Raw genomic sequence first — 25,759 nt, 5'->3', positions numbered from 1 at the left:
CTCTCCATACAGAACATTCTTTTTTAAAGTTATTCAAACCCACCCAAAGCAACAACAAATCTAACCCATTCTCCCAATTATACTTAGGGTTTGGAAGGCTGAGGGATGGGTAAACCACTTTTGGGGATTGGGAAATTTTTGTGTAGCTAGGTTTTAACTAGAATTCCATAGCCGGGAAATCTCTCTACACACATCAAAAGATTTTTTTTTTAAATGAAGAATATAGAAGAAACAACCTCATACACGTAGTCATATAGGCATCATATTCTCAAAATATGTGGAAATGTGGTTCCCGTGGGCATCCAATGTCTTAAATGGATTTTCATGAAAATTTGAATCAAACACATCAAGTTTGGCTTACTTTCAATATTTTTTAAACTGGACATGTCCTTTTGTTTTAAATATACAATAACAAGTAGTAGTGGGTTTTAATCTCCACATTTTTATTTAGTTAGTAGGTGATGTGGCTATCTCTGATTAAAACAAAAGGAAATTCCTTTAAAAAAAGTATCGGAAGTAAGCCAAACCTAAACACACCAATTGAAATTTATCAATGAAATTTTTAGAAATGATCTTAGGATTCCATGAACTAATTATTCCTTGGTGTTTCCTTTTCTAGTGAGCTGCTAATCTATGGGACATACAAGGAACACGTACTGTTTTTACGTTTCTTTATTCTAAAGGAAATTACACTACTTCTATGTTAATTAAAGAATCTCCAGGCTTTTCCCCCCTTTTTTCTGTTTGTATAGCACCAAGAAATACTATATAAACTGTCTTCCGAGTTCCAACACAAACATCTTTGAACTCTCTCCCTTGCTTTCTTTCTCCATTGGTAGGCCTCTTGTGTGTTGAGCTTCCAATTGTTAGACCTCAATACAAGTACACAGTTTTTCTTTTCTTTTCTTTTCAATTTATTGAATATAAATTTTCATTAATTTATATTTTGTTGAATGTTAAATTCTTGCGGGTTTAGTTTACCTCCAGTACTTTTTTAACTGGAGATTTCATTTTGTTTTAAATACACAATAGTAAGTGGTAGTGGATTTTAATCTCCACATTTTATTTAGTTAGTAGGTGATGTGACAGTTTCTCATTAAAACAAAAGGAGATTTCAGTTAAAAAAGTACTGGAGGTAAGCCAAACTCAATTCTTATTGATATAATTTGCTTTCATTCCCTCCTCATTTTTTGTTTTTGGCTGGCCTGCATCCATTCCTAGAAACAATGTGGTTACAGAATAATGTTTCATATCATGTTGTATTTTTATGAAATGTGAAGTATGACCATTCTACAGGACCAATCATGTGATATAGGGAGCAATTAGGGCACTTTTGACTTCCCAAGTTGAATTTGTTATTATATATGAGTATTGCTTCTTCTTCTTTTTTTAACTGAAGCTGCCACTTTTTTCCCCTATAAAGGAGAAATTATATTGTATTTAGACATCATTATTTTAAGAGATTTCTGGAAATAGAATCTGGGCCCTGAGTTTGTTAAGGATTATTAATAATAAATTAATTAAAGTACTTCAATACTGGGAAAAGAACATGAACAGTTAATAACAATAGCTCAACTTTTAATCTATAATAATAATAATAATAATAATTTGCGGGTTTAGTTTACCTCTTGTACTTTTCTAACTGGAGATTTCATTTTGTTTTAAATACACAATAGCAAGTGGTAGTGGGTTTTAATCTCCACATTTTATTTAGTTAGTAATGTGGCAGTTTCTCATTAAAACAAAAAGAGATTCCAGTTAAAAAAGTACTGAAGGTAAGTCAAACTTAATTCTTGTTGATATAATTTGCTTTCATTCCCTCCTCATTTTTGTTTTTGGCTGGCCTGCATCCATTCCTAGAAACAATGTGGTTACATAAAAATGTTTCATATCATGTATTTTTATGAAATGTGAAGTATGACCATTCTACAGGACCAATCATGTGATATAGGGAGGAATTAGGGCACTTTTGACTTCCCAAGTTGGATTTGTTATTATATATGAATATTGCTTTTTTTTTTTTTAACTGAAGCTGCCACTTTTTTCCCCTTTAAAGGAGAAATTATATTGTATTTAGACATCATTATTTTAAGAGATTTCTAGAAATAGAATCTGGGCCCTGAGTTTGTTAAGGATTATTAATAATAAATCAATTAAAGTACTTCAATACTGGGAAAAGAACATGAACAGTTTAATAACAATAACTCAACTTTAAATCTATCACCAAAATAATAATAATAATAATAATAATAATAATAATAATAATGTTGTAGTTTTACTGTCAGAAAAATGTTATCCATTATGGACTCATGGGCCACGCTAAAGCTATTCTAGAGGTTCAAATCAACCCCTTGACTTGAGAAAAAAAAATTATATATATAATATTTTTTTGGCGGAAATACTTTTTTTGTTTCTATATTTTGAGCATATTTCGTTTTGTTCTTTCCTTTTTTATTTTACCGTTTTTAATCCCTAAATGAAAAAAAAAAGTATTTCATTTTGGTCCCTATCGTTACTCACTTAATGAAAATATTTTATTTGACGAACGGAGTGCACTGTTGGCACATTAAATGCTACTGTATCTATTAAAATAATAATAATAAATATCATATCAACATCCACATCAACCTCTAACTTAAAAAAATAAATTTATCAATTAAAAAAAAAAGAAAAAAATCATAATTAAACACAAAAAAATTGTGGAATTTAGATCTGGGTGTGTTTTTGTTTGTACTTGTTTCTTTTTCTTCTTTCTTCTCTAGATCTCTTTCTCTCAATTTCTCCGCCTCCCATTCTTTCTTCTTCTTCTTCTTCTTCTTCTTTTTTTTTTTTCTTTCTTTCTTTCTTCTTTCTTTCTTCTTTCATTTTCTTCTTTTTTTCTATCTTTCTTCTTGTTTCTTTTTCTTCCTTTTCCTTCTTCTTTCTCTTCCCAACCACTATTTCTCCATCCTCCTCTAAGTTTTTCTTTTCTTTGCTTCTTCTTTTTTTTCTTCTTTCTTTTCAGTTGTTCTCTCTTTCTATCTTGGTAGAACCCCATGGTTTCTTTCTTTCGTTCTTCCAAATTGTCGGTGTGACATGGGTCCTTAGCTAGCGATGGAGCAATGTGGGATCGGCGGTGTTTGCAGGTGGTGGGTCAGTTTTTTGGCTGTGTGGGGTGTGGTGTGGGTTTCCAAGTAGATCTAAAGCCCATTTGGGATTGAATGCAAATCCTCTCCCTCCCCACTATCTCATCTCACTTTCTCTCTATCTTGGGGTTAAATCTAAAGCCAATCTTGGGTTTGTTGTATTTGTATAATGGGATTTGTTGGATTTGTGAAAAATGTTTAGATCTGACATCAAAAATTTGGTTGGTTGCTAATCTTTATTTTTTTGTGAAATTGAAAAAAAAATTTGGTTGCCAAGAAAATGGATAGTAAAATGTTATTTTCTTTTAACTGTCAATGAGTTTTGATGTGTTTCGTTATAAAGAAAGTACAAGAAAGACAAAGAAAAAAATGATTAATTTACTAAGAATATGAAGAACATAAACATGATCAATTATGTTTCGGGGAAGAACACAAAGAAGATGAACATGTTCTTCCAAAAAATAATAAAAGGAATTAAAAAAAATTAATTATAATTTAATTTATTTATTTTACTTTTAAAAAGAATTCAAATTTTGAATTTTATTTTAATTGTTTTATCTAACGTGGCTGTTTTTTTTTTAAAATTAAATTGTTGACATGTCATTTTTAAAATGCCAAATAAATTTATTATTATTATTTTAATGGTCACGTCAGCATTTAGAGTGCCAACAGTAGGGATGTCAATTCGGGTTAGCGTGTCAAGTTCGTATCGTGTCAAGGTAGGAGTATTCGACTAAATTACTCAACCCTAACCCGACCCAATTAATAATCGTGTCATGGTTCTTCAACTTTAATCCAACCTATTAATAAGACGGGTTGACCTGACCCAACCTATTTGACACGTTTAATAAACGAGTCGTATTGGGTTGACACGAATGTAGCACAACCCATTTTAACCTACATAACATTAAATATAACATCCATCTAGAAAAAAAAATTTTTACATCCCAAAAGTAGTGCATACACTTTATGTCTTCAACCCACATTCAAAATAATATAGTTCAACAAAAATATAACATTCATCTAGAAATGAGTTTTTTACACTCCAAAAGAAGTGCATACACTTCAGAGAGAGAGAGAGAGAGAGTAATAACCGGTTTGAGAGTTGACAATTTGAGTTTGAGAATTGGGTTTGAGAAGAGTAGTACAGCTGAAATAAAAAATAAAAAAAGATATTTATAAGAAGGTTTAGAGATTTAGGGTTTGTAGGGTTTAGAGATCTAGAGTTTGTAAAATTTCAATTTCCAATTATATCCTTTGTAAATTTTTGTAATTACTCACTTTTCTTTTTAAATTTAAAATATATGTTAGATATAAAAGGTATTTGACAAATCTAAAATAAAATGAATATTTATTTGTTATACAAGTTAAACGGGTTGTGTTAAGTTGGTCATTTCGGAGGTCACCCCTAGCCAATAGTGCACTCTATTTATTACGTAGGATATTTTCATTAAATTAGTAAAGGTAAGGATCAAAATGGAACGTTTTTTTCCATTTAGGGACTAAAAGATGTAAAATAAAAATCTAGGGACCAAAACAAGATTAGGGTCAAAATGTATGGACGAAAAAGGTATTTCTACCTTTTTTTTTATATATGCTTAATTTACCATTAAAAATATTATTACATACCCTGACTTAAATCTTACACACTCTAATCATATATCAGCTTAATCTAAAACCAAATAACAACACAAATCACATATCTCTTTTTAATGAATCTCATCTCATCTTTTTTATCTATTTGACTATCCCCATATCTCCTGACTTTAAGAGTAAATAGTGAATATTTGTGAGTGTCTCTTCTTTTATTGTAAAATTATATCATAATGTGTGTGAGTGAGTGTGTGTCTAATATGTGTGTTGTTGTTGTTGTTGTTATTATTATTATTATTATTATGTTATTTGTGTGAATTGTGATGTATGTGAATATATATGTTCATGTATAGTATAAATATAATATAATTTTATATAATTTAATAATTAGAAAATATAGAGGGTTTCTTACATTTGTGTATATTGTTAACATGTTATAATAATTTTTATTATAAAGTTAGTGATTGTTCAAGAATTTAATTAGTTAAATAGATACTTAGTGTATTATTTATGTATAGACGAGTGTGGTTCTGTGGGTTAATAATTAATACAATGCAAGTGGGTTCAATTTTGTCATTTAGTTTAAAATATTTTAAAAAAAACAATGAGAAGTAGAAAATGGAATTTGCATTAAAAAAAAATATATATATATATATATATATATATATATATATATAAACTTAATAAAATAAAATGGTCACTCTTATCCACATTGACAATAGATAATGATAAATGATAATAAACTATTGTGTAATGATTTCAAAATATGAAAACTTGTAAAAGAAAATTGTAAAATTTCATATCTTTGCTATTTTTTTTTTTTTTTGTCAATAACTAAATTCGATATATTTAAATTTTATTTTTATTAAATTTTATTTAATTTAAGTTTTTTAATGACTCATTAAAAAATATTCTTGGAAGTGCCACTGCATGGACCGATAAGTGTGCAGTGTTTAAAGTTAAACACGCAAATTTTATTGCTTGCAAATGTTGTTTAATGTAGATTTTGAAAGAACTAGTACATAAACACCTAGGTTAACATGGCTAGTTTTTCAACTCTTATACACAGGTCCTTAAATGGCTAGCGATGATGCAAAAGGGAAAGGTCCATTACAGGCAAGCTTGGTAAATCCTACACCTCAAACAAGTATGACAGATGCGCCAACACATAGAAGTGATCCCGTCACCGATTCTGTTTCTAGGGGGACAAGTAACACTGATCCAAGTCCTTCTACATTTCATTTTCGGAAATCACACCATACTTTAATGCTAGTAACCGTAGTCTTCGCTATCTACTTAGTACTAGGAACCGTGTGCTTCTACCTGCTCGAGCCCCAGATGAAGGGACACAAAACAAATGCACTTGTTGATGCACTCTACTTCTGCATTGTAACAATGGCCACTGTTGGATATGGAGACATTCTGCCTAATACTGTCCTTAGTAAGATATTCGTCTGTTTTTTTGCCTTCACGGGAATGGCTTTGGTTGCACTAGGCCTGTCCAAAGCATCAGACTCTTTTATGAAGAAGCAGGGAGACATGCTAGTAAATGCTTTACATACGGATCAAAATGCCAGAGCACCTGGTATTAAAAAGTATGAAAAGCTTTATAAAGGAGTGGAATGCAAGTGTTTATTGGTCTTTATCTTTATTTTGATGCTCATGATTTCTGGGACAACCGTCCTAGCTACCGTGGAGAAATTGGACCTTATTGATGCATTTTATTGTGCTTGTGTAACCATCACAACATTGGGATATGGAGATAAGAGCTTCAAAACTAAAGGAGGGCGTATTTTTGCAGTGTTTTGGATTTTGGCTAGTACTATTTCTTTGGCTCAGTTTTTAGCCTACATTACTGAGCTATTTGCTCAAAAAGCACAAAGGAAATTGGTCAAGCAGGTTCTTGGCCGGAGATTGACACGTGTAGATCTGGAGGAAGCAGATCTTGATAAAAATAATTCTATAGAGTAAGTTTTTTCCCTCTAAGCTCTCTTATTTATGCGTGCAACTTATTTTCTCATTGTATGGATTTCTTTTGCTTAGTTTAACTTTCTTGTTTTTCCCTTTTTTTTGTCCATAGTCTTGCTGAGTTCATCATACTTAAGCTCAAAGAGATGGAGAAGATTAGTGAAGATGATATTGCTCCTATAAAGGAGGAGTTTCGAAATTATGCTCTTGATAAGTCAAACACCATAACTACATCTGATCTTCTGCAATCAACTCAAGCATAGAAGTGACTTTACCCATGTGCAAGTGGCTACCTTCTTCTGCAATTGTGAATCAGATAAAAATTGTGAAGCATCCCAAAGATAGCTACTTAAAAGTATGTAAGATCAATCATCAATGTCATCATGTTTCTAATATACGGCTGTAACAAGTTGCTCAACGTGTAATTTATATATAGATTTGATAAACTAGGTCCTTTCAGAACGTGTGGATATATATATATTCCTTTGGAAAGAATATGATTGTAAAGTATTTTATGTAAAAAAGATTAGATAAAGACAATGTTATCAATATGCTGTCTGATTTGTGTCATACAAGGGTCATCTGCTTTTCTTTCTTTGCTCTTAAATTCTAAGTCTATGCTACAGATTGTTTTAGGTTTTTTTTTTTTTTTTTTTTGACGAACTGCAAATCTTATTGTTTTAGGTCTAATTAAACTCATTTCGGATCTAAATATGTATAACATGTGCTTCTTGTTCATGTTTCCAATGAGAACCTAGGGAAAAAAAATCCAGAAATGTACTCTTTGTGTGCGTTTGGCGTTGGTTTAAAAAGCTAGCATTTTTTATTATTTAACTTATTTTTGCTACTATTATGAGTCCAATTGCCTTTTTGAATACTATTTATGGGTCCCATTATACTATTTTAGCTACCTTTTAGTTTTATCTACAGTACTTTCAATAAAAAATTTTCAGTTTTAGTTAGATAAGTTGTTCCCAAACAGACACGAATTCATGTCTCTTTTTGTGGATCATGTTTAAATAGTTCAATTTTTTAAGTGAATATTATTTAATAGGTTATATTTTAAATTAAAGTGTACTCTCATAAAATTTCAAACTATCCCCTGTAGTCTAACTTAAATATATTTTATGATTATTGACTCATTTTTTGGGCATTACAAAATGGAAGTTGTAACATGCGCAAATATATATCACAATTTTAAGGTAAGAATTAAATATGTTAATAAAATTCTATCAATTTACTTTTCTAGGAAGAGCATATTTTACCATAATAGATTCATCATTTGGGTCATCACAAAGTGAGATAAATTAACAAAAAGAGGCAGAGAAGTACTACAAGTTGCTTAAAAGTACAATGAAGAAAACTACAAGTTCACATCAAAAAAAGAAAAAAATAAATAAATAACAAGTAGTATTATCTAATTCTGTAGGCCAAGCTTTGTTTACAGGACTGGGCTCGAGCATAAAAACAAAGCCAGAATCCATGGGCCTATATGTTATAACATAATAGCTTAGTTAAAGCCTGGCCCAGCCCAGCCCATGATTAGGACTTGTTTACTCAAAAAAAAAAAAAAAAAAAACCTTCATCTGCCGGCATTGCATCAATATGGATCAAATATTCCCTTGGATCATTGACAGGCTGAAAGCTACTAAGGTTGATAGTTTATTTTCAGTGACTAATTTAATTGAAAATAAAATAAATAAAAATACATACCTAAAAAATTGGGTTATGCACAGCTATTAAGTGAGGTTAAGATATGTGGTAGAACCATTTACAAACTGTGTACTTTTTTTTTTAGAGTCCGCATTGTGTAAATTTATAATTGAAAAATATTAGCAGAAAGGTTTAATTTGTCACAAAATTAAAGTTCAGGGGTTGATTACTGAAATAAAAAATACAATTATATAAGGACTAAATTGACACTCATGCTAAAGTCCAAGAGTGATTTGTAAATGGCCTTAAAAAAAAATTAGAATCCTCAAAAATTCGTATGAGAATTTTAACCAATTTACAGTAATAGGATATCACAAACATAGGGCACTACAAAAGATATCATTACCACTGAACTATTACTTGAATTTACCTAAGAGGAACATTTATTAATGAATAATTAAGATTTTAAGAATTGTACAATGACCTCTCAAAAAAAAATAAGAATTATAAAATGAATTTACCTTAAAAACTCTCCATCCAGAACTCTTTTAAAAGTTATTCAAACTCACCCAAATCAACAACAAATCTAATCCATTCTCCCAATTATACTTAGGGGTTGGGAGGGAGAGGGATGGGTAAACAACTTTGGCGATTGGGAAATTTTTGTGTAGCTAGGTTTTAACTAGAATCCCATACCAATTTTTTTTTTTTTTAAATGAAGAAGATAGAAGAAACAACCTCATAGACATAGTCATATGGGCATCATATTCTCAAAATATGTGGGAATGTGGTTCCTATGGCATCCAATGTCTTAAATGGATTTTCATGAAAATTTAAATCAAACACATCAATCAACATTTTAATGAAAATTTTAGAGATGACCTTAGAATTCCGTGAATAATAATTCTTAGCGTTTCCTTTTCTAGTGAGCTGCTAATCTGTGGTCCTATGGAACATATGAGGAACACGTACGGTTTTAACTTTTTACTTTTCTTTATTCTAAAGGAAATTGCACTACTTCTATGTTAATTAAAGAATCTCCAAGCCTTTTTCTCTCTGTTATTCTGTTTTTAAAGCACCAAGAAATATTACATAAACAGTCTTCCAGCACAAACATCTTTGAACTCTCTCCCTTGCTCTCTTTCTTCACTGGTAGGCCTCTAGACTGTTGAGCTTCCAATTGTTAGACCTCAATACAAGTACAAAGTTTTTTTTTTTTTTTTAATTTTTTAATTTATTGAATATAAAGTTTCATTAATTTATATTTTGTTGAATGCAAATTCTTGCTGATATAATTTGCTTTCATTCCCTCCTCTCTTTTTTTTTTTTCCTTTTTTTTGGGCTGGCCTGCATCCATCCCTAGAAACAATGTGGTTACAGAAAAATGTTTCATATCATGTTGTTGCATATTTTTGGAATGCGAAATGTGACCATTTTACAGGACCAATCATGTGATATGGGAGAAATTTGGGCACTTTTGACTTCCCAAATTGGATTTGTTATTATTTATGAATATTGCTATATTTTTTTCCAGAAGCTGCCACTTTTTCCCCCCTTTAAAAGAGAAATTATATTGTATTTAGATGTCATTATTTTAAGAGGTTTCTGGAAATAGAATCTGGGCCCTGAGTTTGTGGAGGATTATTAACAATTAATTAATTAAAGCCCTTCAATACTGGGAAAAGAACATGAACAGTTTAATAGCAATTTTGTTATTAGTTAAAAGCTGAATTTTTAATCTATCACCAAAAAAAAAAAAAAATGTTGTAGTTTTACTGTAAGAAAAATGTTATCTATCATGGACTGATAAGTGTGCAGTGTTTAAAGTTAAACACACAAATTTTATGCTTGTAAATGTTGTTTAATGTAGATTTTGAAAGAACTAGTACATAAGCACCCTGGCTAACATGGCTACAACTGCACAGGTCCTTAAACATCTTCATGGCTAGCAATGATGCAAAAGGGAAAGGTCCATTACAGGCAAGTTTAGTAAATCCTACACCTCAAACAAGTATGACAGATGTGCCAACACATAGAAGTGATCCCCTAACTGGTTCTGTTTCTAGGGGGACAAGTAACAATGATCCAAATCCTTGTTCTACATCTAATTCAAGGAAATCACACCAAAATTTAAAGTTAGTAGCCTTAGTCTTGGCTGTCTACCTAGGACTAGGAACCGTATGCTTCTACCTACTCGAGCCCCAGATGACGGGACACAAAACAAATGAAATTATTGATGCAGTCTACTTCTGCATTGTAACAATGGCCACTGTTGGATATGGAGACATTGTGCCTAATAGTGTCCTTAGTAAGCTATTCGTCTGTGTTTTCGCCTTTGCAGGAATGGCTCTGGTTGCACTAGGCCTGACCAAAGCAGTAGACTATTTTTTGAAGAAGCAGGCAGACTTGCTAATAAATGCTTTACATATGGATCAAAATGCCAGTGAAGCCAAGTATGAAAAGAATTATAAAGGAGTGAAATACAAGTGCTTAGTGGTCATTATCATTATTTTGATGCTCATGATTGCTGGGACAGCCGTCCTAGCTACTGTGGAGAAATTGGACCTTATTGATGCGTTTTATTGTGTTAGTGTGACCGTAACAACATTGGGATATGGAGATAAGAGCTTCAAAACTGAACGAGGGCGCATTTTTGCAGTGTTTTGGATATTGACAAGTACCATTTTTGTGGCTCAGTTTTTATGCTACATTACTGAGCTACATGTTCAAAGAGGACAAAGGGAATTGGTCAAGCAGGTACTAAGCCAGAAGATAACAAGTAAAGATCTGGAGGCAGCAGATCTTGATAAAGATAAATCAGTAGAGTAAGTTGGGTGCTTTTATTTTTTTTGTTGAACCTAAGCTCTCTTATTTATGTGTGCAACTTATTATCTCATTGTATTGATTGCTTTGCTTGGTTTAACTTCTTGTTCCTTATTTTTGTCCATAGGCCTGCTGAGTTCATCTTAGATAGGCTTAAAAAGATGGAGAAGATTAGTGAAGATGATATTGCAGATATAAAGGAGGAGTTTCGAAAACGTGATGTTAATAAGTCAAACACCTTAACTGAATCTGATCTTCCTCAATCAACTCAAGCAGAGAATTGACTTTACCCAGGTGAAAGTGGCGAATGACTTCTGCACTTGTGAATAAAATAAAACTTGTGAAGCATCCCATGAGAGCTACGTAAGTATGTAAGATCAATAATCTATGTCATGTTTTTCTATACGGCTGTAACAAGTTGCTCAACATGTAATTTATATATAAATTTGCTAAACTAGGTCCTTTCAGAACATGTGGATATATATCCTTTGTAAATAATTTAAGCGCACAATTGCACCTGGCCCTTTAATAACGATTACGGGCCGTGAAACGAGCCTTAAACACATGATGAATGAATTTGTAGAGTGTGAAACCCCAGGGTTAGAAGTGTTTGAGGATTAAATGACAAGTCAAAGATTGCAAACACTTGAAAACAACAAGGAATATTGTAAATCAACCTGCTCGGACGTAAGCCGAAAGATGTTCTTATATTCTCTCTTTCTCTTTTTTCTTTTTCTTTTTCTTTTTAGATTACAAAGAAGGGAGCCCCCCTATTTCTGTTCTAAGTTGCTCCTTAAATACTCCTCTTTTTGATACTTTGTACACGTGTTGCCCCAACTTCTCCTTAGCCTAGATATTTCTTTTCTCAGTGCCTTTGAATAGTAACCAGAAGTTTCCCTTCCACTGTTCAGGTGTCACTTCCCCATTAATACGGTCAGGGTGGTAGGTGCAGGGTCTTTAATGTGGAGGTGGCAGCCTTTATCTTTGGTGTTTCTCTAACATCGGTGCTTCTAGGACATTCAAGGGTTTACCCCCTTTAACCATTGGTCTTGACCGTGTCATTCCCTAACCTTTACCATGAAGTCTCGGGTTCTCCGGTGTCCGTCCGAAGAGAAATTCACCCTCGGCTGGATCCTCGGATCCTCGGCGTATGAGCCGACCCGTAGTACTAACAAGTTCTAAACCCAAGAGCAGGTCGGCCTTCCTTAGCATGGCCCAAAGGCCCACATCTCCATCAGGGTCTTTTTACTCCCCACAATAGCCCCTAAAAACTCTAATTTTCAACGTCCGAGGAGAAAAATAGGGTTTTGATCTGACGAGAACCTACTCCACACACTTTGTGAGTGATTACACGTGTGGAAATCGTTTCGCGTCCCAGAAGATGCCACTTGGCGGTTTTATTTTCAAAAACGCGCGCATTTATTGCTGTAAGCCACACTTTGTCTTCCACGTTCAACGGCGAGATGGGTATCCAACAGTCCTCATTACTCCACGAAAATTTGGGCGGGACAAATATAATTTCGAGGCCGCTTTTCCGCACATCGTGACGCTTCGGGAACCTGCGCCTTCATTTAATTCCCCAGGGGCTAATCCCATCAAAACATCAGCAATCATACTTTACCTGCAGAAAACCGTGGAAATTTGCACACCTTTAACTTTGTAAGTTCTTGCTCTCTCTATCTTTAACCTTTTCTCCTCGGATATAGTCCTCGGCTGTCCTCGTAGATATTCTCCCCTTTAGAGTTTAGCCTTTCATTCTTTTCTGATGGGTAGGTTTAAGTGTCTAGTTGATACCGCCGCTGGAATGAAAGGCTTCAGAGCCAAGTATAACATTCCCGGCGATGTAGGTTTAAAATATTGCCCGGCGGAAGCCGTGGCCGGCTCTAGAAAGGAGGGAGAGGTTATCATCCCAATGATAGCCTTTATAGAGGGTGGGATGACCCTCCCAATGAGGCCTGTAACTAGGGAGTACCTTCGCAACCACCGGTTGTGTCCCGATCAGTGCCTTCCAAACGTTTTTAGAGTTTTAGGTAGCGTCGATGCTTTAAACGAGCAGATGGGTCTAAACCTCACCTGGCACGATGTTGTCTTTTTGTACGAGTCCCATAAACTCTCCAACGTAGGTTACTATATTAAATCCCGCTCCAGCGTCGTTAGGCTAATCTCCTGTCTGCCCAAATCCAACAAAGGCATGAAGGATGACTACCTGATCGTCTCTGGGAATTGGCACGACGGCCTCCACTGCCCAGTTGAGTGGGGAAATCCAGGTGCAACACCTTAGGATTAACCTCCCCATCTCACAACTTCCTTTAATACTCACAAACATGCACACTAACATGTGTTTACATTTGTTTAACTTTATCACTGGCTGTGTGAATCTGACCATGTTGTTCACTTTCACGTCTTTCTTTGCAGATAAGCAACACATGCGTCCGCGCTTGAGCCACTGCAGCGTTGCCGATCTAAACCGAGTGCTTCGCTCCGAGGTGTTTGTCAGCGAGGACTTACAACTTAGAGCTGCTCATCTGATTCTGGGGTACAATCCCATTTCTTCGGACTTCCAGGAGATAGAAAACGCCATAATCGCGGGTGACCGAAGACGAAGGAGAATAAACGTAGCCCGGCCCCACTTTTTGGACGACCACAATCTCCCCGACGCCCCTCACACCGTTTTGTACAACCAGCCCATAGCGGCAATTCCCCTCGCCGTGCACTCTCAGGCAACTGTTGTTCCAGAAGAGCAGGTGTCTTCTTCACATACACTAGACGAAGAGATAGATCAATTCCAACTTGAAGACACCGAAAGACCTCGAGGGAATCAGTTCGTCGTACTTTCTGACGAGGAGGAAGAAGCCACCGAGGCCTCTGGAATTGCAGGGTTAGTCGTTACCCAACCAGAGGACGAATCCGAGGAGGATATGGACAGGATGAAGGGTCTCCTAACCAATAGAGCTGCGAAGGTTGTGGAGAGAAAGACGGGGGGGTCCCAAGCTCTTCAATCTTTGCCACCTCCCCCTCCTCCAGCTGAGCCAAAACTTCCAACCGAGGATCCTAAAAAGAAGAGAAAGGGGGAGACAGAGGGCACGATCAGCAAGGACCCCAAGAAACCACGACAACAACCTCAACCGGTTCAGCAGCAGAAGCTAGATAAAGGCAAGGGTAGGGCCCGCTCAGTTGAAAGCGGGGAGATCAGGGACGAGGCCGAAGTGCGCCGAGCACCGGTCACCTGGTCCCCTGACTTAAGATTGGATGGTGCACCCATCTCTTGTCAATCCAGTATAAGGGCGGTTCAACAAGGCCATGCCCACCACTTGGCCGAAGTGTTAGAGCGCCCTCTTCTGCTGCCCAAGGATATGGAGACCTTGGAAAAAATGAGCCAGCCACAACTATTCCTCTCTTTAAAAAGAGACTTAGCGCTGGTAAGTTTACCCCTTTTTAGGAAGATTCCACTTTTAACAATATTCATAAGTTTTTTACTATTCCTGATTCCATCATACTTTGTTACAGGCCATTCGGGAGGTCTTTGTGTAGCCGAAGTTCATAGAAGACACTCGGAAGAAGGCCAGAACTGAGCTGGAGATTAGGATTGAGACTGAGAAGTCCTTGGGCACAGCACTTGCTCAGAACGAGAAGCTTACCTCGGAGATGTCTGATCTAAAGAGAGAGAAGAATGGGGCCGAGGCTAATCTGAAGACCATGAAGACCCAAATAGAAGTGGCAGCGCAAGCTCCTTCACGAAAAGATGATGAGCTCTCCCGAGCCCAAAGGGAACGCTCGGATTTGGAAAAGGAACTTGCGCTGATGAAGGAAGAAGCCAGCTCATTCTATCGCTCTTTACAGGCTGCCAAGCAGACGAGCTACGAGGAAGGGGTAGCCAACACCGAGGAGCAGCTGACAGAGGCCTTCGCGGCTTTGTGCCGGGAGTACTGTCAGAAAGTCTGGGGGGAAGCCACAACGTAGCTGGAGTTCCTCTATCCTCGGATCTGAGGAAGTCCGAGAACGTTTGGCTTCCCCTAGAGATACAGGAGATTGAAGAGGCTCCTGCTGCTACTCCTACCCCTGAGTCAACTCTCCCTGCTCTGCCTCCAATGGTCCCACAGCTAATTCCAGATCCTACAGAACCTTTAGGTTCCAACAAAGAGAAGGAAGGAGGCGGGGATGCAGAGAAGGACTTGAGCCAAAAAGTGAAACCCAACGTCCTTCCAACGAAGACAGTAGACAAAGGAAAGCAAGTCCTGATTCCCTTTGAGCTGGAGTTGAGAAAGACCGAGGCCACCAGTACCTCTCAGCAAGACCCCCCTCCAAAAGCTTAGGACATAGCTTTAGGACTTTTCTTTTTCTACATCTGGATTAAATATGTAATGTACATTTAAGTGATTAATGAAGAACTATTTCGTTTGATCCTCATTCATGTAGCATCCATTTTACTTTCTTCTTGTTATATGGGTCATAAAGATTACCATTAGTACATGGTCAAAAAGGGGCAGAGCAAACAAATCTAACTTCAAGTTTTGCACAATCATAACCCCCGAGCAGTCATTCGCGTGTTATTAAAAACTTAATAAAAAGTGATGTGGCTAATATGTTTAAACAATGCCTTGGTTAAAAAAGAGAGACCTCATATAACAATTAAAACCTTATAATGTGTAGCATTGTTTTTTAGTAGGATGTAAGATCCGAGGACCATTCCTTATATAAATTTGCTTAACGTTTAAAGATATAGAACTTAAGATCCGATCTAACAAACAGTAAGGCGCTAATTTCCAGACGCAATAAGAAATTAACTTTAATCAAGTTTGCAGTCCGAGAACAAGACTTAACCAAGTTGCTGTTTTGATTATTTAGATCAGTAACTTCTAATGTTAATTTCCCCAAAGTAGGAGGTCCGAAGACCCGGCATAATTAAGGTTCTGTTTAACAAATGACAAGACATCAATTTCCACAAGGTTTGTGGTCCGAGGACTACACTTAACCAAGTTTCTGTTTGATTCTTAAGAACAGTAACTTCAAATGTTAATTTACCCAAAGTAGGAGGTCCGAAGACCCGGCATAATTAAGGTTCTGTTTAACAAATGACAAGACATCAATTTCCACAAGGTTTGTGGTCCGAGGACTACATTTAACCAACTTTCTGTTTGATTCTTAAGAACAGTAACTTCAAATGTTAATTTCCCCAAAGTAGGAGGTCCGAAGACCCGGCATAACTAAGGTTCTGTTTAACAAATGACAAGACATCAATTTCCACAAGGTTTGTGGTCCGAGGACTACACTTAACCAAGTTTCTGTTTGATTCTTAAGAACAGTAACTTCAAATGTTAATTTCCCCAAAGTAGGAGGTCCGAAGACCCAGCATAACTAAGGTTCTGTTTAACAAATGACAAGACATCAATTTCCACAAGGTTTGTGGTCCGAGAACTGCACTTAACCAAGTTTCTGTTTGATTCTTAAGAACAGTAATTTCAAATGTTAATTTCCCCAAAGTAGGAGGTCCGAAGACCCGGCATAACTAAGGTTCTATTTAACAAATGACAAGACATCAATTTTCACAAGGTTTGTGGTCCGAGGACTGCACTTAACCAAGTTTCTGTTTGATTCTTAAGAACAGTAACTTCAAATGTTAATTTCCCCAAAGTAGGAGGTCCGAAGACCCGGCATAACTAAGGTTCTGTTTAACAAATGACAAGACATCAATTTCCACAAGGTTTGTGGTCCGAGGACTACACTTAACCAAGTTTCTGTTTGATTCTTAAGAACAGTAACTTCAAATGTTAATTTCCCCAAAGTAGGAGGTCCGAAGACCCGGCATAACTAAGGTTCTGTTTAACAAATGACAAGACATCAATTTCCATAAGGTTTGTGGTCCGAGGACTACATTTAACCAAGTTTCTGTTTGATTCTTAAGAACAGTAACTTCAAATGTTAATTTCCCCAAAGTAGGAGGTCCGAAGACCCGGCATAACTAAGGTTCTGTTTAACAAATGTCAAGACATCAATTTCCACAAGGTTTGTGGTCCGAGGACTACACTTAACCAAGTTTCTGTTTGATTCTTAAGAATAGTAACTTCAAATGTTAATTTTCCCAAAGTAGGAGGTCCGAAGACCCGGCATAACTAAGGTTCTGTTTAACAAATGACAAGACATCAATTTCCACAAGGTTTGTGGTCTGAGGACTACACTTAACCAAGTTTCTGTTTGATTCTTAAGAACAGTAACTTCAAATGTTAATTTCCCCAAAGTAGGAGGTCCGAAGACCCGGCATAACTAAGGTTCTGTTTAACAAATGACAAGACATCAATTTCCACAAGGTTTGTGGTCCGAGGACTACACTTAACCAAGTTTCTGTTTGATTCTTAAGAACAGTAACTTCAAATGTTAATTTTCCCAAAGTAGGAGGTCCGAAGACCCGGCATAACTAAGGTTCTGTTTAACAAATGACAAGACATCAATTTCCATAAGGTTTGTGGTCCGAGGACTACATTTAACCAAGTTTCTGTTTGATTCTTAAGAACAAGAACTTCAAATGTTAATTTCCCCAAAGTAGGAGGTCCGAAGACCCGGCATAACTAAGGTTCTGTTTAACAAATGTCAAGACATCAATTTCCACAAGGTTTGTGGTCCGAGGACTACACTTAACCAAGTTTCTGTTTGATTCTTAAGAACAGTAACTTCAAATGTTAATTTTCCCAAAGTAGGAGGTCCGAAGACCCGGCATAACTAAGGTTCTGTTTAACAAATGTCAAGACATCAATTTTCACAAGGTTTGTGGTCTGAGGACTACACTTAACCAAGTTTCTGTTTGATTCTTAAGAACAGTAACTTCAAATGTTAATTTCCCCAAAGTAGAAGGTCCGAAGACCCGGCATAACTAAGGTTCTGTTTAACAAATGACAAGACATCAATTTCCACAAGGTTTGTGGTCCGAGGACTACACTTAACCAAGTTTCTGTTTGATTCTTAAGAACAGTAACTTCAAATGTTAATTTCCCCAAAGTAGGAGGTCCGAAGACCCAGCATAACTAAGGTTCTGTTTAACAAATGACAAGACATCAATTTCCACAAGGTTTGTGGTCCGAGGACTGCACTTAACCAAGTTTCTGTTTGATTCTTAAGAACAGTAACTTCAAATGTTAATTTTCTCAAAGTAGGAGGTCCGAAGACCCGGCATAACTAAGGTTCTATTTAACAAATGACAAGACATCAATTTCCACAAGGTTTGTGGTCCGAGGACTGCACTTAACCAAGTTTCTGTTTGATTCTTAAGAACAGTAACTGCAGGTGTCAGAGGTACTCATAACTTTGAAATATTAACTGACAAAAACCCCTTTTATTAATAATAATACCTTCTAAGATTATTTATATTCCACGGGCGTGGTACAATTCTTTCATCTAGGTCAGCTAGCCGATATGACCCTATGCCTGCTACTGAAACAATGCGATAGGGGCCTTCCCAGTTGGGTCCTAGCTTACCCCATGCTGGGTTCTTAGAAGTGCCTACAACTTTCCTTAGTACAAGATTACCAGGTGCAAGTGGTCTTAGCTTCACGTGGGCATCATATCCCCGTTTTAGCTTCTGTTAATAATAAGCCATTTGGACCATAGCTGCCTCACGTCGTTCCTCGAGCAAATCAAGATCTTTCTCCAGGAGTCCATTGTTATTCTCCGGGCTAAAGGAGCTCGTCTTTAGGGTGGGAAAACCAGATTCCAGAGGTATCACCGCCTCGGCTCCATAAGTCATAGAGAATGGCGTTTCTCCCGTGGACCTGCGCGGTGTGGTCCGATACGTCCATAGAACATGAGGGAGCTCTTCTACCCATCTGCCCTTCGCATCGTCCAACCTTTTCTTAAGCCCACTGACTATGACCTTGTTAACGGCCTCGGCTTGCCCATTTCCCTGAGGATACGCTGGGGTGTAGTATCTGTTTATGATACCCATGTCACCACAATATTGCCTGAAGGCCTTGCTGTCAAATTGAACGCCATTGTCGGAGATAAGTGTGCGTGGTATACTGAATCTAGTGACAATATTTTTCCAGACAAACTTCTTGGAATCAATATCTCTGATATTTTTTACTAAGGGCTCGGCCTCAACCCGTTTGGTGAAATAGTCTGTTCCCACAAGAAGCCATCTTTTATTTCCTGCTGCTCTCAGAAATGGCCCCACTATGTCCAATCCCCATTGCGCAAAAGGCCAAGAACTGGAGATAGGGTTAAGAACCCCACCAGGTTGATGAATATTAGGGGCGAACCTCTGGCACTGATCACATTTTCTGGCATAGTCTCGAGCCTCCCTTTGCATATTGGGCCACCAATAACCCTGAGTCAGAGCTCTATGGGCTAAGGACCTTCCCCCAGTGTGGCTGCCACAAATCCCTTCATGCAATTCTTCTAGAAGCCCTTCCGTTGATTCAGGGCGTACACACAACAAGTACGGTCCTGAAAAGGATCGTTTGTACAGTTTCTGGTCCTCGGACAACCAGAAACGTGGCGCCTTTCGGCGTATCTTATCTGCTTCAGATTTGTCCTCAGGAAGGACATTATTCCTAAGAAAAGATATGACCGGGTCGATCCAACTAGGTCCAGGCCTTATTAGATGGATGCGAGGCGCGTTGGTAAAGACAAGAGAGGGTTCTAGTAAATCCTCAACGAGGATAACCCTAGGTAAACCTTGAGCCGAGGACGTTGCCAGCGTGGCTAAGGAGTCTGCATGGGTGTTTCCGCTCCGAGAGATATGAGTTAAGGCGAAGGAGTCAAATTCAGTTTGCTGGCGCTTGATCTGGGCCAAATATTCCTGCATTCTTGGATCTCTAGCCTCCATGGTCCCCGTGACCTGGCCGACCACCAATTGAGAGTCCGAGAAGACATGGATTTCCTTTCCACCCATTCTATGCACCATTTTCATGCCTACCAAGACCGCTTCGTATTCGGCCTCATTATTAGTGGCCGAGAATGCCAATCTCAAAGACTTTTCGAAGACAAATCCCTCGGGGGACGTCAGGACAAGTCCAACACCTGACCTTCTCTGATTGGATGCCCCATCCACATACACTTCCCAAATCGGAGACACCGCAGCTGTGATCACACCAACTGATTTTTCACCCATGTGGGCCTCTTTTTGAGTTTCTTCCAGCAATGGCTCGGCAAATTCCGCCACCAAGTCAGCGAGGACCTGACCCTTCACCGAGGTGCGAGGCTTGTATTTAACATCAAAAGCCCCCAGGATGGTCCCCCACTTTGTATCCTTCCTGAGTAGTCGGCGCTACGCAGCACTGCCTTGAGGGGCAATCAGTGGGTCGCGAACAACCACCGTGTGGGGATCGAAAATAATGGGGAAGCTTTCGCGTGGCATGAACCACGGCTGGGAGCGCTTTCTCTAAGGGTTGATAACGCACCTCGGCATCACCCAAAGACTTACTAACATAATATACCGATCTTTGCACCCCGTTATCATCTCTTATCAGGACCAGGCTGACCGCGTGGACGGCCACTGCCAGATAAGCAAACAAAATCTCATGTGCCTCCGGACGAGACGGGAATCGGTGGCCGAGAAAGATATTGCTTGAGCCGTTGAAAAGCTAACTCCCGCCCTCGGTCCATTGAAACCCTTTCCACTTATTCAACAGTTGGAAGAAAGGACGACACCCGGTGACCGACCGAGATATGAACCTATTCAAGGCGGCAATCATTCCCGTTAACTTTTGAATTTCTTTTGGGTTCCGAGGAGGCTCGCAAGTCCCGAATAGCCTTAACACACGCACCGGGTTTACCTCTATGCCTCTATGAGTAATCATGTATCCCAAGAACTTTCCGGACCCCACGCCGAAAGAAAACTTTGAGGGCGTTGAGGCGCAACTTGTACTTTCTCGCATTATCGAAAAGTGTCGGCCAAATCTTTCACGTGTGAGGGTATTGTTTTGCTTTTCACCACCATATCGTCAACATATACTTCAATGGTTTTCCCCATTTGCTGTTCGAACATTCTGGTCATCATCCTTTGATAGGTAGCCCCAGCATTCTTCAAGCCAAACGGCATGACCTTATAATGATAATTCCCCGTCGGTGTAATGAAGGCAGTCTTCTCCTGATCCTCTAATGCCAAGGGAATCTGGTGATAACCCTGGAAGGCGTCCAAAAAACTCATCCGAGGATGTCCGACAGTGGCATCCACCAGTTGATCAATACGTGGCATTAGGAACGAATCTTTAGGACAGGCCTTGTTCAGATCAGTAAAGTCCACACATACCCTCCACGTTCCATTTTTCTTTTTAACAACAACAGTATGAGCCAACCATTCGGGGTAGAAAACTTCTTTGATAGCCCCCGCCCCTTTGAGTTTAAGAACATCTTCCTTCACAGCCTCAGAATGTTCTCTAGAAGATCGCCGAGGTGGCTGCCTCCTCGGAACAATAGCTGGGTTGACATTTAAGTGATGACAAATGAAACCCGGATCCACGCCTGGAGCTTCATAAGGATCCCACTCAAAAACATCAACATTGTCCTTCAAGAATTCTAACAATTCCATCTTCTCTTGGTGTGGCAAAAGTACACCGACTTGGAAGAATCTCTCTGGGTCATCGGCTACTGGAAACTTCTCTAACCCCTCGCAATGTGTCTCATCTCCTGTCACCATTCCAGATGAATCAGGAGCCGTTAACTGTTATAAGTCTTTGGTGATTAAAGCCGAAGTCTCGGCTTCGTCTCTGCAATGCACACGGCCGATATACCGCACGGCTACCGATTGGCTGCCGAGGATTTCCTCAACACATTCCCCCGAGGGGAATTTAACTTTAACATGTAAGGTAGAGGAGACGGCTCCAAGCGCGTGCAGCCAAGGCCTGGCGAGGATGGCTGTATATGGAGAGTACGCGTCAACCACAATGAAATCCACCTCAACCGTTTCTGAGCCGGATTGAACGGGCAAACGGATCTGTCCCTTCGGCACAACGGCTCTCCCCTCAAAGCTTATAAGCGGCGAATCATAAGGAGTAAGATCTTCCAACTTCAACCTTAACCCCTTAAATAGATCAAGGTACATGATATCTGTACCGCTGCCCTGATCTATCATCACCCTTCTCACATCATAGTTCCCTATCCTGAGGGTGACCACAAGAGCATCGTCATGGGGCTGGATAGTCCCTACCTTATCCTCCTCGGAGAAACCTAAGACGGGCAAAGTGCCCTTCAACCTCTTCGGCCTGCGACCCACATCCTCGGCCTGAGGATGGGAAACCGCCATCACCCTAGTGGGACCTGAGCCGGTCCTACCAGGTGCAGCGAATATAACATTAATTGTTCCCAATGCTGGCCGAGATGTATTGTTCCTCTGGTTGTTTAAGCCAATTTGACTGACATGCCCAGTGGGCTGACACAAGTGCTGCTTCAACTTTCCCTCACTGACAAGCTGCTCCAGATGATTCCACAGGGTCCGACAGTTCTCGGTAGCGTGGCCCACATCCTGATGGTACTGACAAAAAAGGTTTTGATTTCTTTTCGCAGGGTCTCCTGCCATCTTATCAGGCCATTTAAATAAGGGTTCCTTACGAACTTTCTCCAGCAGCTGATGTACTGGTTCCCGGAATACAGTGTTCACGGCCTGAGGTGCTGCCGAGGCGGACTGTCCGACATAATCTCTCCTCGGCCTGTTATTGTGGTATCTGTCCGACCTGAAATCTCTTCTCTCCTGCGGGATAACCTTCTCCTTTCCCTTTCCTTGCTGTTGGTCTTCCTCCACTCTCTTATACTCGTCAATACGGTCCATGAGGCGACGTACACTGCGAACAGGCTTTTTAGTCAAAGACTTTCTCAGGTCGTGATCAGTAGGAAGGCCTACCTTAAAGGTATTAAGCGCCACCTCATCAAAGTCGCCATCTATTTCATTAAACATCTCCCAGTAACGGTCGGAGTATGCTTTCAACGTCTCCCCTTCCCTCATGGTCATGGATAACAGCGAGTCCAATGGCCGAGGTACTTTGCTACACGTAATTAACCGTGAAGCGAATGCTCTAGTAAGCTCCCCAAACGAACTTATAGACCCCGACTTAAGGCCGTTGAACCACCTCATAGCAATAGGTCCCAGGCTAGAGGGGAAAACTATACACATCAGGGTCTCGTTGTGAGAGTGCACCGCCATCCTCTGGCTAAAGTGACTCACATGCTCCACCGGATCAGTCCGGCCATTATAGATGGTGAAAGTGGGCTGGGTAAACCTTCTGGGAAGCCTTCCTTTCTCAATCCTCCGTGCAAATGGAGATTTGGAGAGCTGGTGCAACGCCCTACTCATAGCATCGTTGCCTAAGCCCCTAGAATGAGGCTTCTTACGTCTGCGAGTTGGCTGGTCATCCTCCTCACCAGAGGATGTTGCACTGGTGGGAGAGCGCGACCTTGAGCTGTAGCCACCTCCCCTATCCTCCTCTGAGGAAGAATTGGATGAGGACGGTGAAAACCTACGCTTGGTGCGGCGTAGCTTTCTCTTTAAACGGTTGATCTCCTTCTGCATGACTTTAGAACCGTCCTCCTAGGGGGCGCTACCCCCACCATGAGTATGGCTAGCGCCTGGGTATTCTGTATGGACACTCCCCTCACGATCCCTTAGATGTTCAAGACGTTCGAAATGATCTTCCGGCTGTGATCCCTGTGACTCTGCATGGTGAGCACCTAAGCCTGCCATAGTATCCCTACCTCTTCTAGACTAGATTTCCCACAGACGGTGCCAATTGTAAGGGCTCAATTGCACCTGGCCCCAAGAACAGTTACGGGCTCAGGCCCAATGAGCCTTAAACAATATGAATTTGTAGAGTGTGGGCTTGAAACCCAGGTTAGAAGTGTTTGAGGATTAAATGACAAGTCAAAGATTGCAAACACTTGAAAACAACAAGGAATATTGTAAATCAACCTGCTCGGACGTAAGCCGAGAGATGTTCTTATATTCTCTCTTTCTCTTTTTTCTTTTTCTTTTTAGATTACAAAGAAGGGAGCCCCCCATTTCTGTTCTAAGTTGCTCCTTAAATACTCCTCTTTTTGATACTTTGTACACGTGTTGCCCCAACTCCCCCTTAGCCTAGATATTTCTTTTCTCAGTGCCTTTGAATAGTAACCAGAAGTTTCCCTTCCACTGTTCAGGTGTTACTTCCCCATTAATACGGCCAGGGTGGTAGGTGCAGGGTCTTTAATGTGGAGGTGGCAGCCTTTATCTTTGGTATTTCTCTAACATCGGTGCTTCTAGGACATTCAAGGGTTTACCCCCTTTAACCATTGGTCTTGACCGTGTCATTCTCTAACCTTTACCATGAAGTCCCGGGTTCTCCGGTGTCCGTCCGAAGAGAAATTCACCCTCGGCTGGATCCTCGGATCCTCGGCGTATGGGCCGACCCGTAGTACTAACAAGTTCTAAACCCAAGAGCAGGTCGGCCTTCCTTAGCATGGCCCAAAGGCCCACATCTCCATTAGGGTCTTTTTACTCCCCACAAATAATATGGATGTAAAGTATTTTGTGTAAAAATAAAAGATGAAACAAAGACAATGTTATCAATATTCTGTCTGATTTGTGTCATACAAGGGCCATTTGCTGCTGCTTTTTTTTTCTTTAGCAAATAACCAAGAAAAGGAAGGGAGGATGAGATCCATAAGCTCAATCCAAAAAGAATACTAGGGTCATTTGATGATTGTTGAACTACCCTTCTTATATTCTAAGTCTATGCTACAAATTGCTTTAGGTCTAATTAAACTCATTTAGGAATTCTAACGACCATCTTTGATTTAAATTAAATATGTTTTACGATAATTAATTCATTTTCTAAGTCATCACAAAATGAAAGTTGTAACGCGCAAGATACACATAAAAAATTCAAGGCAAGAGCCAAGAGTTAGGGAATTTATTAAAATTCTATTAGTAATTCATTCATCTTTTGGATCATCACAAAATAAAAAAAATAAAAATAAAAAAGAGGCAGAGAGATTACTACAAGTCTACAAGTTGTTTCGGCCAAGCCTTGTTTACATGACCAGGCTCAAGCATAAAAGGAAGCCAGAATTTATGGGCCTCATATTACATAATAGCATAGGTAAAAGCCCAGCCCAATCAAGCCCATAATTTGGACTTAACAGTTAACAAGACACTGATTCTTTCCTTTAGAATTTAGAAATCAGAAAAGAATTGTGTTTTTTTATTATATATTTATAATTTTTATTTTTTCTAATTTTGTTGAGAGAGTTTCAACAAATTGTGTTTTTATTTTATTTTATATATAGATATTTTTTTTTAATTTTTTTTTTAATTTTATAAAATTTCAACTTGTAACGTCTTCTTCTGATAATAGCTCTTTCAGTTTTTTAGTGTAGGTAAGGATTAAACCCTAAATCTCTTATTATATAACCATAAAAAATTTTACAAGTTAAACTAACTAGAACTCACATTTAATTTATAAGTGAACAAATTAATTTTTAAAAATTAATAAAAAAATGGTCCTATATTTAAGTAATGTTTATGCGAGAGTTAAATAGTTGTATTTTTACTGAGTTCTCCTTTATTTTTTTTGTCCATGAGTATTTTTTAACTTAAAAAAAAAAGAGGGATCTAAAATTCCTTAAATCATTTTAAAGAT

General features: G+C 38.5%; 2 protein-coding genes across 2 annotated transcripts; both read left to right on the top strand.

Moving 5' to 3' along the window:
* Positions 1-5,795: 5,795 nt before the first annotated feature.
* Positions 5,796-6,949, top strand: LOC142639029 (two-pore potassium channel 1-like). Its single transcript, XM_075813118.1, has 2 exons — positions 5,796-6,685; positions 6,799-6,949. The coding sequence occupies exons 1-2, from the start codon at positions 5,796-5,798 to the stop codon at positions 6,947-6,949; spliced, it is 1,041 nt and encodes a 346-aa protein (XP_075669233.1).
* Positions 6,950-10,271: 3,322 nt separating this feature from the next.
* Positions 10,272-11,635, top strand: LOC142641713 (two-pore potassium channel 1-like). The gene is made up of 2 exons (XM_075816189.1): positions 10,272-11,164; positions 11,290-11,635. Exons 1-2 carry the CDS (start codon positions 10,281-10,283, stop codon positions 11,444-11,446), a joined length of 1,041 nt encoding a protein of 346 aa, XP_075672304.1. The 5' UTR covers positions 10,272-10,280; the 3' UTR covers positions 11,447-11,635.
* The last annotated feature ends 14,124 nt before the right edge of the window (positions 11,636-25,759 follow it).

This window comes from Castanea sativa, chromosome 6 (genome assembly GCF_040712315.1).
Source record: "Castanea sativa cultivar Marrone di Chiusa Pesio chromosome 6, ASM4071231v1".
Lineage (NCBI taxonomy): Eukaryota > Viridiplantae > Streptophyta > Magnoliopsida > Fagales > Fagaceae > Castanea > Castanea sativa.
This window is presented reverse-complemented; position numbering and strand designations above follow the sequence as displayed.